Raw genomic sequence first — 15,117 nt, 5'->3', positions numbered from 1 at the left:
TTTGCAAAGGTGTACATCTCACAGGTCACCCACCAATCCTCTATAATGAAGTTCGTTTTTGAATTTTCACAGATGTTTTTGAACCTTGAATGTAAAACATATGGATTGAGACCAAATGGTGGCTCTACAAGACAGACGGGGTGGCCACTCAGGGAACCATCAGCGTGCACTGTAACGGTAACACAGACTCACTGACCAGAGCGGGCAACTCCTCAATATTTGGTAAGGGGATCTCGAAGTGGTCTGGAAAAATGACGAGCTTGGCCTCATCCTCGTATTCATAGTCCTCCCCGTTAAAATCACGGTTCAGCTCTAAATCTTTCAGGGAGGAAGCAAACAGTCAGCTGCCACTGAGTTTGTTCTGAAATATCTTTACTTGATGTTCTTTTCTGCTTGAATTTGAGATGATGATTTGTTCCTTTAGTCAGTAGCGGATTTCTAAGGAGCGGGCTTTGATCACCCTCCATACAGAGCATTTGTTTTCCACTGCAGCCTAAACGTGCATAATGACTCAGTGGGAAACAGGATCATAGGTTAACCCTGACAATGCTGTTATGCCTACTGATTGCATGCGACGTCAGCAGCTAGCGCCTTAATTAGATCACTGGACCAACGTGGGGATTATGGCGGATACGTACATAACCGCTGTCACTTCAAGATCTTAAAAGGATAACAGGAAGAACTGCTCCAAAGAAGGAGTCCTCAGGAAGAGGCAGGTAATGGCTGGAGGGCTGATCTAATCTACCCTTCATGGAGTGGAAGGAATTCCTCCGTCAGGAAGGAGGCAGAGTCACCTGGTCCTCTGGGCGCAGCGTCATAGCTGCAGCAGAAGCGTGTCAGCAGCCTGGACGGGAGGTTGACAGGCGGTGGCAGCTGAGAGGCCGGCGACTCTCCCTCTCCGCACCCCCAAAGAGGCGGAGATGAAGGGGAGCGGGCCAGGATTTGATTTAGAACAGTTACCAACCACATTTACAAATAAATGAGCTATATTTAGAGAACAAGATGAAGCGGAGGAAGAAGAGGAGGGGACACATCATGAGGAATATCTGACGCTTTGGGTAAAGGCTGGCAAGAGGGGGCGGCTGGAGGGTCACGACAGAGCAGGAGATGCGTTTCTGACCACATTAACATTAAACCACCAAAACAGTAAATTACTTCTGGAGCTGCACTTTTGCAAACACCAATCAACGAGATTTACTGTTCAGGTATGATTTAGTGCTTTAATCCTGCCTCTGCTGGAGTATAAACAGTTGATTACTCATTTTCCTGTTCTCATGCTACAAAATCCGTAAACATGATCGTCGTTACTCTGGTACATTTAAGTTCTGACGATAGGTCTCGTGGTGAGGAAAGGAGCATTTAGTGAGTTTCTTGTACCAGTGAAGTAAAACCCTGAATGCTTTTACTTATATTCATAAGGCTGTAAACTCTACTTGCACCACTGCCTCGGTCTTACCTAGAAACACTTTTCCATTTCTTCTTCTGGGGATGGCGCCGCCTCCAGCAGCTCCGGTGGCTTTCTGTAGGAAACATCACATTTAAACACCTTTCAGCACCCTGCACAGACATCCAGAATTACTTGAAAAAACACATTTTTATGCCGTGCTAAAGCCAATCCAGATAGTTGTCATTTTGTTAGGAATAGATGCTGGACGTTCCAGGTGCCGGGTCAGTTTACAAGGCAAGCGGAAAACCCCGACCATGGCAGGGTCAACATACAGGATGATTAATAAAGTGCTTCAGTACGACAGATACTGTTTACATCATGTGTGGGCCTGTCTTTGCCTGTAGTGTGTGTCATGGTCTTTTTCTGCCTCTGCTGCAATTGTCTCTTCATTGAATGTCGTCAAGTGCGATCAAAAAGGCAGCATGAACACAAAAACAAAGAATAGTAACATTAACATATTTTAGCTTTGACACAGTTATTGAATGGCTTAGGACCGTGAATCTGCAGAATCATCAGTTGGCAGCACAACTCCACAGCGCCACCAACTGGTTTCCTTTCAGTTTGATCAGGTTGGCCTGAATGAGCCTCTCTCAGTGGGTAAACAGGGCAGAAAGACGGAGAATGCTGACACGCTTGAGACCGAGTGGACCCATGGGAAAAAACCCAGCAGACACAGGAGCCTGCAGAATGTGAGCAGCTGTTTGTGGACAGATCCAGGCATTGAAATAGCAGTTCTCTACAAAGCAGAGCAGAAGCCAATTAGAGGCAGCAGCTCTGATCTTTGTCGGTCACCATCCAGTTTTCATAGAAAGACAAAAGTGAAGCATGTTTTGGTTCAGATGTGATACTTTTGCAAAGACTATTCCCTTAAATGACTCAGCAGCTCTGTGGCTCAGTCTCAACAAAAGCGTAACGTTACAGTCTTTGGACAAAACATCATTAATTGTAATAAAACTCTACAGTAATAAATTCTGTTGTGATATAAATGGGTTCAGTCGTTTCACTTTTGTAATGCTCGTCTTATTGTTGCTTTCCAATTGGAAAATTGTTTTTACTCATGTTTTACTGAAGCACACCTCACTGGTCCAATCTTAAAAACATCACAGCTTGATGAATTGTGGGTTTTAACGGCGTGTTCAGCAAACTAAGAAAAATAGATTTTAATCTCTTTATTACAAGTTAAAGAAATCCTCAACTTTCCACATAATTAGTAGCAAATTACCAAGTTAACTCTTGGAATTTTCCAAACACACAAAAACTAGAAAAACGTTCAGTGAGGAAAGTTAGAGGTGAGAAACAGGCCTGAAAACATCAAGTGTTACACACAAACAGGGGGGGGTGTAATGATTTGCAAATGAACCCATAGGGGCCCAGCGGGCGATCGTGGCTCAAGAGTTGGGAGTTCGCCTTGTAATCGGACAGTTGCCGGTTCGAGCCCCGGCTTGGACAGTCTCGGTCGTTGTGTCCTTGGGCGAGACACTTCACCCGTTGCCTACTGGTGGCGCCAGTGTCCGGCAGCCTCGCCTCTGTCAGTGCGCCCCAGGGTGGCTGTGGCTACAATGTAGCTGCCATCACCAGTGTGTGAATGTGTGTGTGAATGGGTGGATGACTGGATGTAGTGTAAGGTGCTTTGGGGTCCTTAGGGACTAGAAAAGCGCTATATAAATACATTTACCAAGACGATGCTAACTTGCATCTATTATGCTGCATCAGCCTCTGTGGGAGGAGAGTCTGTGTCCTGAACTGGCCTACCTGCCTGCAGTCCAGCTTCACCAACTGGAAACACTTATTGAAATGAACAATATGACCGAGCAGATGTAGGACCGTGGAGCAACTGGGATGCTGCATCAGACAGGGCCGGGATGACGTTCCTCTCCCAAAACTCAAGCACCTGGCCTACTCGCTCTCCAGACACTTTTTTCATAAACATTTCTCTCAGTTTACATCTGCGATAAAACGCTTTTACAACTTGACACGTTGTGATTATTTTTGTGCGCAAGAAATCTGGATTTAATTTGGTCTTATGTGTTAACAATCATCATTTAAATATATGAATCAATATTCCACACATCACTGGTTTTACTCAGGAGTTGTTTTTTTAGCTTTTCTGTTCGACTCTGTTAAATTCTATTAAATGAATTACCTTTATGTGCTACGGATTCAAACGTGCTCTATAAACAGGATTTGAAAAGCACTTTAGAAACAAAGATGATTTCTGTGCTCTGAATTCTACTTTAGTCTGTATTTACAATCAACGCCCGACAAAGCACATGGAGCAGGTGGAAGACGCACCTCTTTGACGTGCCGTTTGAGGTGCATGTAAACGCTCTGTCCTGTTTTGCGATAATGTCGCTCCACATGTTCTCGACCGAAGCCCAGGAATGTGTTCATACACACATACAGGCCTCCCTCAGACTCCTGCGGAGCAAAACAAACAATAACAATGAGAAAGCACAACTGGCACACTATGAGCACATTTGAAATATTTCTTACCGTGGGAACAATTTCAGGATCTTCTATTTTGCCCAGTTTGCCAAACTCATCACGGTAACATCAAACACAGAGATGTGATTCTGACACTTTCCAAACTCTTTCTCGCTCAAAGAATTATTATTTGCACCAAAAACTTTCCACCTTTCAGCATTTGTGCTGCTGACAAGCATTAGTTTTAATGCAAATGCCTCCTCTGACAGGTCATTTAACCCAAGGAAAGTAATTGATTATTGTCTCATATTAGGCTTCATACGAGCAACATGATACAACAATTTTATGCTGTTGTTTCTGAAACTGAAAAGCATCCCATTACAGGCAGACTATTTCATTAACAACATGTCTGAGCTCTTGGGAGAATGATTTTTACCTTTAGTAACAGCCCATAAGCTGAGACTGACTTGTGTCATGTCTTTGAGAGAAGAACACGATTCTTTGGTCATCTTGTTATTATCAAAAAATGTCCACGTGAACAGTGACAGACACCTAAACATGCTTTCAAATCTACAATAATCAACCTTTTCCTTTCCTTGACAGTTCACTTCACATGGGAAAACAACACACTTGGAAAATACACCTTCAAAGTTAACCTAAATCTGCGACTGATAAACCTTTAAGTGGCCCAGAGTGACATATGAGCCTCAACAGTGCAAGGGTAAAAATAACCCAGTCCTCAGGCCAACATGACAAACTCCAGACAGCTGAGTCACCTTTAAAAATGGGTTCAGTCGAGAAAGCGAGATTTCATTGGGGCAAAGAAATGTTATTTATATCTGTCACAGGTAGGAAGGGTACCTGTGACAGATACAAAAATGCAGGGTTCAGTTCACGTACAGGAAGAACTGAATCATCAGCGCATGAAACCCCTTAAAGGTTCAAATAAAGTAAAGCAGCAGCTGTGTTCATGATGTCCCTGCTGTCCTATTCACAGAAGAAAAGTAAAATGACAAAAATAAAGCAGAATAAGCATTTTCATATAGCAGAAGCATTAAATCTTTCACTTTTTGACTCATTATAGTCACAGTGTTGCAGAGACACCATGTGACCCCATAAAAGCTACTAAAAACCAAAACAACACCATTAGGGTCTTTAAACGTGTACAAATCCTGTTTGAGAACAGAAACATCACCGTGGACACAGTTCCAGCCAAGCACCACTGACGCACTTTAGGCCATTTTCAGACAAATTACAGACTATAAAAGGCCAAGAGTGGAGCAGTGAACTCAGTGTGCTGCTGCTGGAGGGGGAGCCCAGCTTCAGGCAGGTGTAGGTGTGTGGCTCCGTTTATTGGTCTAACTGGCCTGCGTGTGGACCTCCAGTAGTAGTGGGGTGGTGTGAAGTGGACACAAAGGAAACCCCTTTCATCTCTTTCGCCTGAGACGTAAACACCCTTTAATTGTCTTTTCCCCTCTCAAGCTCGCGGGGACGGTGACCATGGAAACACGCTCATTTACAGCAGATTCACGTGCGCCGCTGAGCTCGTGCAAAACAAGCTGTCAGCTCGCCTGCGACGCACTTTCTCTCCCCAAACAAGCCGCTCGTGTCGCACCGTGTGTGTGTGTGTGTGTGTGTGTGTGTGGGGAAGGGGGCGACAGGCACACTTACGGGAGAGTCGAAAGAAAAGGCGCACTCGCTCTTGAACACCCGGTCTCCTGTTCTGGGGACCCTGATGGTGGGCATGTATGGGACCAGCAGCTCTCCGAGGTCTGCAGCCATCTTCGCATTCCTGCTTCTCGCACCACAGTGCTGCGGAGCCTCCGGGGCAGCGCCTGTCACAGGAGAGGATGCTATTTTTAAAGCACTCCGTCTCTACATTCCTCCGACCAGGGGGATGTGACGCTGAAAAACATAAAAATAAAATGACCGAGGGGTGGAGGCAGGCAGGCTGCTGCACGGTGCGGCGCAAAGCTAATGTTGTTCTTTTGTGTTTCTATTCTTTTTCCTGTCTCCCATCACACAAAAAAAGAAAAATCTCGGACCTGCGCAGAAATTACATTGCTGCTGTTGGCTGTGGTGACGCCGCTGTGCTGCTCCTGCTCACGGGGATGTTTTACGAGAAGGCCCCTCCCGCCTCTGAGGATGATTCATAAAGCCGCCCACATTTACTACAGCATGTTTCCAGCTTCCAGGATTCAGGAAGTGCGTGATTATGGAGGACACTTTGATTTTTAGTAGCTGCTGCTGATCCTTTATCAATCTGCAGTCGGTTTGTTTAAAAAAGAGAGAGAGCAGGAAATGTCATTGCTCTGCAGGATTTTGCGAATATAATAAGTAAATAAACAAAAAATATACTGCAGATGGCAGATTTTTATTTTTAATATGTGATTTTAAGTCCACTTGTGCTGCGTGTGTCTAAAGAAGCCCTTTGTCCGCATGACCAGGCTAGTCTTGTCTGCAGAGCTCTGCCACCCGGTGGACGCTCGTGTTCATCGCAAGAAAATAAACTATAAACCAACAGGAGACCAACCTTCCTCAGAGATCTGGAAGAATTTACAGTACAAATAAATGTAAGGTGCAATTTGTTTTTAATTGCACTTGGCTGAAGCTTTCTCAGCCCTGGCTAAGCATTTGGATATATCTTGATCTTTGTCAACAGGCCAAGTATATCCTGGACAGGTTGTCAGCTCGATGCCGGGCTGATACAGAGACGGACAACCATAGGAGACTTTTAGAGTCACTAATTAACCCCACTAACTGCACGCGACGGAGAAAATTCAAACTCCTTCATGGAAAAAAAAAATGTAATTATAGATATTATGCACATTTGATTTACTCTTCAACTTGAACTTTATTGGATGATTTCAGCTCAGAAGTATTCACACAAACTGAAGACAGGGGGTCTCAGTGGGTTTCCTGCTCTGACACAAGCTGCCAGTCCCCGATCATCTGTAACTCTGGAATATCATCACGGTAAAGGTGTTTGCTGCATGAACTGAATTAAGACGCTAAAACATGAATATCAGAGTTCGATAGATACTTTATTCACGCAATAAGGGAAAAAATGTACAAACAGTGAGATTGATGTACAGATGACAGAAACATCTGGATTAATGGTCAGGCGATGACTTGGGGCTGTTGTCAATTAGCTCCTTGTTAAGGGTCGGCACTTGAAACCAGGGGCCGTCTCCTTGCTGCCTCATATGGCGACGCACCTCCAGCTGCGTCAGTCTGTGACAACAAAATCATGAATAAAAAGAGGCGGAGAATGTAACACCATGCTTTAGAAATGAGCAACCGGTTAAGTATGGAAGACTAATAATGTACGATGCTCGTAAAATAACAAAGAACTACATTTGTCACAGCTGCAGCACACACACTTAAATTGATTCCTCAAGATTTACCAATCTTATTAAATTTACCAATTTCAATAACCAATCTGCATATTTTTCAGAGAGCGTGTTCTGAAAAAGCCAAAGATGGTTCCCTCATAGGCTCGCCTGCACCTGTTTTCTTTTGGAGAGAGAAGAAAAACAAAAAACTGAGGTTTTCCACATCAGTGGAAGAATGCTATTATCAAGGAATGCAGCTGCTCTGCACGCCCTTTCAGGATCCCTCCCTGCACCAGAACTGCATCATGTTCTGGTGCTTTCCATGACTGGACACACTTAAGAACGGCTGCCGCTTTAGCGTTTGTAGTGAGTTTTCCATGACGGTGGTAGCAAACTGCTGTTTCCCATTTGTGCTGTAAAGCACATTTGTAAACCTCTGTGACAGTTAAAAACTCTCTCTTGGATGCTTCCCTCTGTAAAACTCAATATCAAGACACTGTTGGTTACACTACATAAACAGCTAAACACCAGCTGTAGCACATCAGTGTATCGTGTGGTGTATATGAGCCAAGCAGACACGTCTTCTAAAAGCATTTAAATTCATGTGTTTGTGTTGATGGTGAAGCGCACGAAGCACACTGGCAGTAACACCCACCTCATGTCTGCTTTTTCCTTTTCAATCTGGATCGCAGCCATCATCTTTTCGTAGTCCTTCACTGGGGAATCATAGATGTTCCGTGTGATCCACCTGGTGATGGGGTGCTGAAACAACAGCGCACAAGGATTTTGTGCAAACATAGGACTGTCCCTTTAGTGCAGGCATGTGACATACATTTGTTGCAGTTCAGTGTTATTGTGGTTACAGAGGAGCTTTGGTCAAGTAAACTTTCTTGAGGGGACATTTTTTATCCTGTTTTAATTCTTAAGCTCAAGATCCGCCTCACCAACAGCTTAAGGTCATAAGGAGCATTTACCAGGCTCAGAAACCATACACTTTTTTTACAAAGATTATTTTCCTTTGGAGATGCTTTCATGTTGACTGTGGCTGGTGCTGCTGTGCGTTCGTGTCGTCTGGATCGGCTTTGGTGAATGTTTTGGGTTTGGTGTTGACATCTGTCCAGCCTCGCTTGTGGAATATTCCACTCTCACCCAAGGTGGAAGCGTGCCACTTGTGGCTAGGGAAGATTGAGTGCTTTAATGAACTTTGATTCACTGCTTGATCAAAGCTTGTGCGCCAAAACACACTGGAGGGGTTTTTTTTATAGGAATAAAAGCATTTTTAAGAAATAGAGTGCCACTGAGTCCTTTGAAGACTTTGCTTAAAAATCATACCCAGTTTAAAATTAGTTGCTTTCTCCTTATCAGAAGCCTCCTTAGACAGGAGACTAGCATGGCTGCTATTTTTAACTCCTTTCCTGGAAGTCCCGGTCTGTTCCATTGCACTTGTGCATCTGCAGCACATGATGGATCTCCTCCAGTGTGTCACTGCAATAATACTTCAACTCTAACTTCATTTTGGGGAAAAGGACAAAGAGCCAGAATCTAGAAAGTGCAAGGCAGTCGTCAGTGTGTGGACACAGACTGGTACGTGCTACGTACAGACTGCTTGCTCCAAGTCCAGAGATTATACTCTCACCATCTACAAGTCCGCTATGGCCTGCTTGAGTCCCAGTGATGGGACACTGGGCCATGTTGCCACTGTGTGCACCTATGTGTCTATGGAACTGTGCAGGCTGCACTACCGCACCCCCACACCCTCAGAGATGCAGGATTTTGAACTGAGCACTGATAACAAGCCGGACGGTCCCTCTCCTCTTTAGTCTGAAGGATGCTGTGTTCATGTTTTCCAAAAAACTTTGATTTGTCTGACCACAGGACTGTTTCCCCACTTGGCTCCAGTCCATTTTAAACGAGCTTTGTCCTGGATCATGTTCACATACGCCTTGTCTTTACATTATGATGCTTTGACATGCATTTGTTGATGACACGGTGACAGAATTATGACGGTTTATCTCTGACAGGAGCAAACAGGAGGGACACAAAGTAAGGAAGCAGCCCAGGGCAGACGCACACCCAGGCTACTGCAGCCCTTTGGCATACAGGTCGTTTGCACAACCAGGTCAGCTAAGCCAGGGCTCCATGTCTGGTTTGAATGCAGAGCAGCCTGAGGGCCTGGAACTGAAGGGCAGCCAATATTGATTTTCTCCTTGTCCCTTTGCCCCAAAAGGAGGTTTCTCCAGAATCTCCAGCTGTGCTGATATTATTTACTGTGAATGATGAGATATTCAGTCTTCTTTGTGGTGAGAAACATTCAGTTTTGTGCAGTTTAGTGAGCCTCTGCTCATCGACACGTCTGAAACTCTGCCTCTCTAACATCATCTTTTTACACACAATCATGTTACTGACCTATTATCAGTTAACTTCATTAGATGTGAATTTCCCCCCAGTTATTTCTTTTTAGTACTGCTTACTTTTCAAGCTTTTTTTTTTTGGCCTCCATCCCATCAGTTTTTTGTTAAACCACGTAGCTCTAATCAAATTCAAAACGATCAAATGTTTTCAAATAATGTTTTCAAATAATTTTGGCCTGTTATAGGATACCTGTCAAAAAATAAAGATGCTGCATTGCACATAATGATGAGCCAGCTCTGCCTCACCGACATAACAGACATTTAATCGAGCAACATAATGACGTGCAAAGCACGCGGTTTCAGTCGAGGCTTCTTTTAACTCTACACTGAACGGGGCCCTCGGAGAGACTTTTACCTGAGGGACCCGTCGTAGCACCTGGGTTTGAAAATGTAACACAACAGTCCCATAAAACACTCACTGGAGGAAAACATGATGTTGGGGGGGGTTAACAATGAATATGCACATATTATGATTACACTTCAAAATAAAATCCGTGAGCATATCCTTCCCTTAATACGAGTTTGAAGCAATGACAGAAAGAAGCACCACAAACAACCAAAGAGACAAAGGGACGCACCTTGTAGTACTCCCAGTGCTCGGGCTCATAGCCTTCAGGAATTTCAGCCAGCTCTGCCTCACCTACACGACAGACATTTAATCGAGCAACAGAGATATTCATTCCATACGTATTTGAGTAAGTCCTGGAAAATATTAGAAGCCGACTAGAATACACAATAAAACACTTATGCTTACTCACCGATGAAGATATTCACCCCCGTGACGACGATAGCCACTGGAACACCAGTCAGCAAGATGTAAAATTGCTGAGGGAAAAAATGAGAAGAAAATCAAATATATGGCAAATTCAGTTGTTGATGCGTCCATCCAAAATTAACCAAGTAAGAAATATCTCTTACTTTTTAACTCAGCGAACTGACTTTTTTATTTTTTTAAACCAGCTTAAACAGTATCATGTTGGCCATTTTAGTTTTGATGTATGCACTGCTCTCTGCTGCTGGTGCCTTTGAGCAAGGTGAGTAACACAAATGTGGAAGCTTGTTTTTTGGCTGAGTGTAAGAACATGAACACAAACATTCTTTAAAATAAGAGAGAAAACATGGTTACTATTTAGAAACCTGCACTGTGGGTGAATAATAAACTTCCAACAGTACGTCTGAGCAGTCAAGGAAAATATGTTGAGGGAAAACTTCCTTTGTTACATTTCAATAACAAGATTTTGTTTTGTTCTTTCAAAGGGTGAACACAAACATTATATTATAATGATACAGCAAAGTTAACAGAGAGCACTTCTGCAGTGTATGTACGTGAGCTTGGTGGATGTGATGGTGCTCTGCACTTACCAATAGGCGCAGAAATCTCCTGTCATAGTAGTCAGAGGGTTTGATGACAAACAGTCTCTTTCCGTGACCCCAACGGACCGCAACTGCAAAACAGGGCACAGTTACTATCATGATGCCTGTGATTGGTTATAGTGAGCACGCACGCTGCCTCTTCAGTTGCATGGAGGCTCTGTCCAGTGTACCAAGTATCTCTATAATGTATTACAAATGCAAAGTCTATGACCTACCACTACATCATGATTAGGTGGGTGGAGCTTGTATTTTGTGTTGTTTTTCTAGCAGGCTTAGATGTTTTACATGGTTGACACGTTTGCCCCATCTCCCTTGTTGAAGAGACGTTGTTTCTAATGGTGGCTGCCCGATTGAGTTTAGTGCTATAATTACATATTCATATAATTGGACTACAAAAACTCAGATTATGATTACGTTTCACTTCAACAATAAATAATCCCAGATTATTTTTGCAATAATGGCAGTCATCCATTACTGCGGACATCTTCTTAGTAATAATCTTTGGTTTGACCATATGGGCAAAAATCAAGAATGACCATCACTGCAGCTCTTCAAATGTGTATTCGTGTGGCTGTTCCCTTTAGAGGTTGCCACAGCAGATCGTCTCCCTCCTTCACTACATCCACAAATCTTCTCAGCGGCCTTCCCTTTTATCTGCCTTTGCAAAACAAATCCACTACCTCTCCTCTGTAATTGTCCAAACCATCTCAGCCTTGCTTCTCTAACTTTGTCTCCAAAGCGCTCAGCCTGAGCTCATGTGCTCATTTCTAACCTTGTCCATCATGGTCACTCCCAATGAAAGTCTGAGCATCTTTAACTGTGCCACCTGCAAATCTGCCTTCTGTCTTTTTGTCCATACATAATAGCAGACCTCACTACAGCCTTGTAAACATTTATTTTCGCTCTTGCAAAGTATTGCATGAACTGTTTAAAACAGGGGTAGGGAACTCCAGGCCTCGAGAACCGGTGTCCGGTGTTCCAGATCTACTGGCGTTTAGATCAACTGGCGTTGGTCGAACAGATGTGTGTCAGTCTTGCGTTTCAGTAGCTGCTACCGACAAACCAGCAAAAAAAACGCCAAATGTGTCACCTGTGACACTTGTGAGGTTGTCTCAAACACACTCCGTCAGTCTTGATGCTGTTGAACAACAAAATGTTTAAAAATGTGGCGAGTTTACCTGGTGATATCCTCATGCGCGACGCGATCGCGAAAACAGCAAACAAGTAACACCACGCCGTTGTTGTTCACAGGACAGCAAGAGTAAACGATCGGGAGACTCTTGTCGTCGTTATCGTTCCCCTCGCACGGTTTATTTCTCCGAATTCAGCGTTTTTGCTTCACAACTACAGCGTGCTGTTTACTTTGTGCACTAACATGGAGTCGAGTCAACCAGCGCCACCTCTGGCCAAGTGCCACAGCCTACAGCCAGATCAACCTGTGACACACATCTGCACCACGTTTGAATTCGTGTCATGCACATTTGTACCTTTCAATTGTGTCTGTTTGTGCGTCATGCAAACAAACCTTTGAAATGAATGAAATGATATCATATATTTATTATCAGCCTACATTTGTACAAAATGCCAAATGACATACACATAAGAATCACCATCCTGATATCAATACTTTTGCCCATACGAAAAATGTCGTGAACACACTAATATTTCACCAGTGTTGTAACATCACATGTCGTTAGCGTAGTCTGTCTGTGTCTGCCCTCTGCAAACAAACATGTTAGAGTTGGTTGTAATATACAGTCTGCATAAGTGTGGTCAATCTAATAAACATTTGTAAGGAGATGGCAGTTACTGTGAATGTACAGCAGGTGATTAGTAATAAACAGCCAGACAATGACTCTGACAATCTCATTCAATCTTGCAGATTGCACCTTCTGTGGAAAGTGGTACCACACAGTGTGTGTGGACTTCCCTTGTGCAGAAGGCGACTACAAATGTTGTGGGTGCTAAATAAACAGAAAAAAGTGATCCCTGTTGTCTTTGCTTACTGATTGTTTTTAGTGTTGACAATCCACATTGCTGGCATTGCATCTTTCAACATGTTTGTGGGCAGATTTGGATGTACCAGGGGTAAGTGCAGCCACTCAGCCTCTACTCACTGTGATCATAGCAGCAGGTGCAGATGTGTCACAAGTTAATCTAGTAGTGGGCTATGGTCATGTGTTAGTGGTGGGAACAGTCATATCCACTCACTCTCACTGGCTGTTTATTACTAATCACTGTGTAACTGCTGTGAATTCACAGTAACTGCCGTCTCCTTACAAATGTTCATTAGATTAACCACACTTATACAGACTGTATATAACTCCAGCCATGTTGATGAATTGCCTATATTGGCTGGAAATATTCATTTTCAGGGAAAAGACACAGACAGACTATGCTAGCGACATGTGATGTTACAACACTAATGAAATATTGATGTGTCATATTTGTCCAAGGTGTATTTCATTGTTATGGAAAAAGAGAATATCAAAATCATGATGACCAATTGGAGTGGTGATGTCTATGACTTTGTGTATATAATTTGGAATTTTGTACAAATGTAGGCTGATAATAAATATATGATATCATTTCATTCATTTCAAAGGTTTGTTTGCATGACGCACAAACAGACACAATTGAAAGGTACAAATGTGCATGACACGAATTCAAACGTGGTGCAGATGTGTGTCACAGGTTGATCTGGCTGTAGGCTGTGGCACTTGGCCAGAGGTGGCGCTGGTTGACTCGACTCCATGTTAGTGCACAAAGTAAACAGCACGCTGTAGTTGTGAAGCAAAAACGCTGAATTCGGAGAAATAAACCGTGCGAGGGGAACGATAACGACGACAAGAGTCTCCCGATCGTTTACTCTTTGTGTCCTGTGAACAACAACGGCGTGGTGTTACTTGTTTGCTGTTTTCGCGATCGCGTCGCGCATGAGGATATCACCAGGTAAACTCGCCACATTTTTAAACATTTTGTTGTTCAACAGCATCAAGACTGACGGAGTGTGTTTGAGACAACCTCACAAATGTCACAGATGACACATTTGGCGTTTTTTTGCTGGTTTGTCGGTAGCAGCTCCTGAAACGCAAGACTGACACACATCTGTTCGACCAACGCCAGTTGATCTAAACGCCAGTAGATCTGGAACACCGGCAGGTTTTAGATGTGTCCTTGAGCCAACAAAGCTGATTTAAAGGGCTAAATTAGCTCCTCAACATGTCTTGAAGTTCTGCAGAGGCCTGGTAATGAACTAATCATTTGATTCAAGTGTGGTGACCCAGGGTGAGATCTAAAACCTGCAGGACACCAGCTCTCGAGGACTGACGGTCCCTACCCCTGGTTTAAAGGGTGTCCCACTGAGTCAGGTGGCTTTACTGAAACCTTATAATTTAAGGATATTAAAGAACATGTCGCTATTAAAAACATGGTGAAACGCCTTTAGATAAAACTGCATGCAACAAGCAGATTTATGTTAAGCGTTGACACAGAGATGACAAACTATCATTCAAACCCTGTAACCCAACTAATGTTTACTAAATACGCACCGCTTACTGCAATGAAAAGGCAGAGGTTGAAACTGGAGGATAAACAGTGGCGTATATAAACAGTACATATGTATACGGAGCTATAATAAAGTCACTGTCTTCCTTTATTGACACCAGGACACACGTTAACAGCTAGCTCATGTTAGCAAGCTAACAAGGTCATGAGAAAAGACAAGCAGCCTTCCGGTCAGTCGTCTCATTTTTTTAAACGACTGGGGTGTGTCTTACCTTTATCTGTGCGGGGGATTGCTCGAGTGAGTAAATTAGCCGCAGTATTTCCAGATTTCAGAGGACTCAGTCTGGCTGCAAAAGCAGCAACAGACCTGAGAACGCTCGTGCCCACCATCGTTACTTTGGGAGGACGGCCCAGCAACACGAACTGTGATTGGCCGTTAAGCGAATAAGCGAATCATATTTGATAAGAGCACAGGTGTAATTTATTTTCAACTGAAATGTTATACGGGGTTTTATTATTAAATTAATATTATAATAATGTATTTAGCACCATAAAATTATTTAAAAATATATCTTTCTTCTTTTTTCTTTCTTTTTCTTTTTAAGAAAAAGAGACAAAA

The 15,117-nt window shown here is 43.3% G+C and overlaps 2 protein-coding genes and 1 long non-coding RNA gene across 4 annotated transcripts in view; 1 reads left to right on the top strand and 2 right to left on the bottom strand.

The window, feature by feature from the left end:
* The window catches only part of usp13 (ubiquitin specific peptidase 13), a 35,187-nt gene extending 29,226 nt beyond the window's left edge, over nucleotides 1-5,961 (bottom strand). The window contains exons 1-4 of one of the 2 annotated variants that reach the window (XM_085449874.1): nucleotides 5,543-5,961; nucleotides 3,740-3,865; nucleotides 1,457-1,520; nucleotides 197-318 (exon numbers count right to left, since the gene is read on the bottom strand). In XM_085449874.1, coding sequence (XP_085306000.1) covers nucleotides 197-318; nucleotides 1,457-1,520; nucleotides 3,740-3,865; nucleotides 5,543-5,653 — 423 coding nt within the window. In that variant the 5' untranslated portion in view covers nucleotides 5,654-5,961. The remainder of the gene's footprint in view (nucleotides 1-196; nucleotides 319-1,456; nucleotides 1,521-3,739; nucleotides 3,866-5,542) is intronic. The other variant, XM_085449873.1, reaches the window with a different exon arrangement.
* Nucleotides 5,962-6,896: 935 nt separating this feature from the next.
* Nucleotides 6,897-14,926, bottom strand: ndufb5 (NADH:ubiquinone oxidoreductase subunit B5). Its single transcript, XM_085449880.1, has 6 exons — nucleotides 14,771-14,926; nucleotides 10,980-11,062; nucleotides 10,376-10,442; nucleotides 10,196-10,257; nucleotides 7,862-7,968; nucleotides 6,897-7,105 (listed from the first exon to the last, which is right to left on the bottom strand). Exons 1-6 carry the CDS (start codon nucleotides 14,886-14,888, stop codon nucleotides 6,985-6,987), a joined length of 558 nt encoding a protein of 185 aa, XP_085306006.1. The 5' UTR covers nucleotides 14,889-14,926; the 3' UTR covers nucleotides 6,897-6,984.
* On the top strand, nucleotides 13,884-14,144 carry LOC146679861 (uncharacterized). Its single transcript, XR_014918287.1, has 2 exons — nucleotides 13,884-13,943; nucleotides 14,070-14,144. It is a non-coding gene; the product is annotated as an uncharacterized LOC146679861 (long non-coding RNA).
* Nucleotides 14,927-15,117: the final 191 nt, after the last annotated feature.

Source organism: Copadichromis virginalis, linkage group LG23 (genome assembly GCF_057382275.1).
Source record: "Copadichromis virginalis isolate Kocher_CV1m ecotype Utaka linkage group LG23, C_Virginalis_male_GT1.1, whole genome shotgun sequence".
Lineage (NCBI taxonomy): Eukaryota > Metazoa > Chordata > Actinopteri > Cichliformes > Cichlidae > Copadichromis > Copadichromis virginalis.
Note: the sequence above shows the minus strand (reverse complement) of the source record. Positions and strands in the feature narration are given on the sequence as shown.

Coding starts and splice junctions, on each gene's coding strand:
- ndufb5 (XM_085449880.1), bottom strand. CDS start 14,888: ATGGTGGGCACGAGCGTTCTCAGGTCTGTTGCTGCTTTTGCAGCCAGA. Junction 11,063..14,770: donor AATCCCCCGCACAGATAAAG/GTAAGACACACC, acceptor CCTGTTTTGCAG/TTGCGGTCCGTTGGGGTCAC. Junction 7,106..7,861: donor AAGGAAAAAGCAGACATGAG/GTGGGTGTTACT, acceptor TTGTTGTCACAG/ACTGACGCAGCTGGAGGTGC.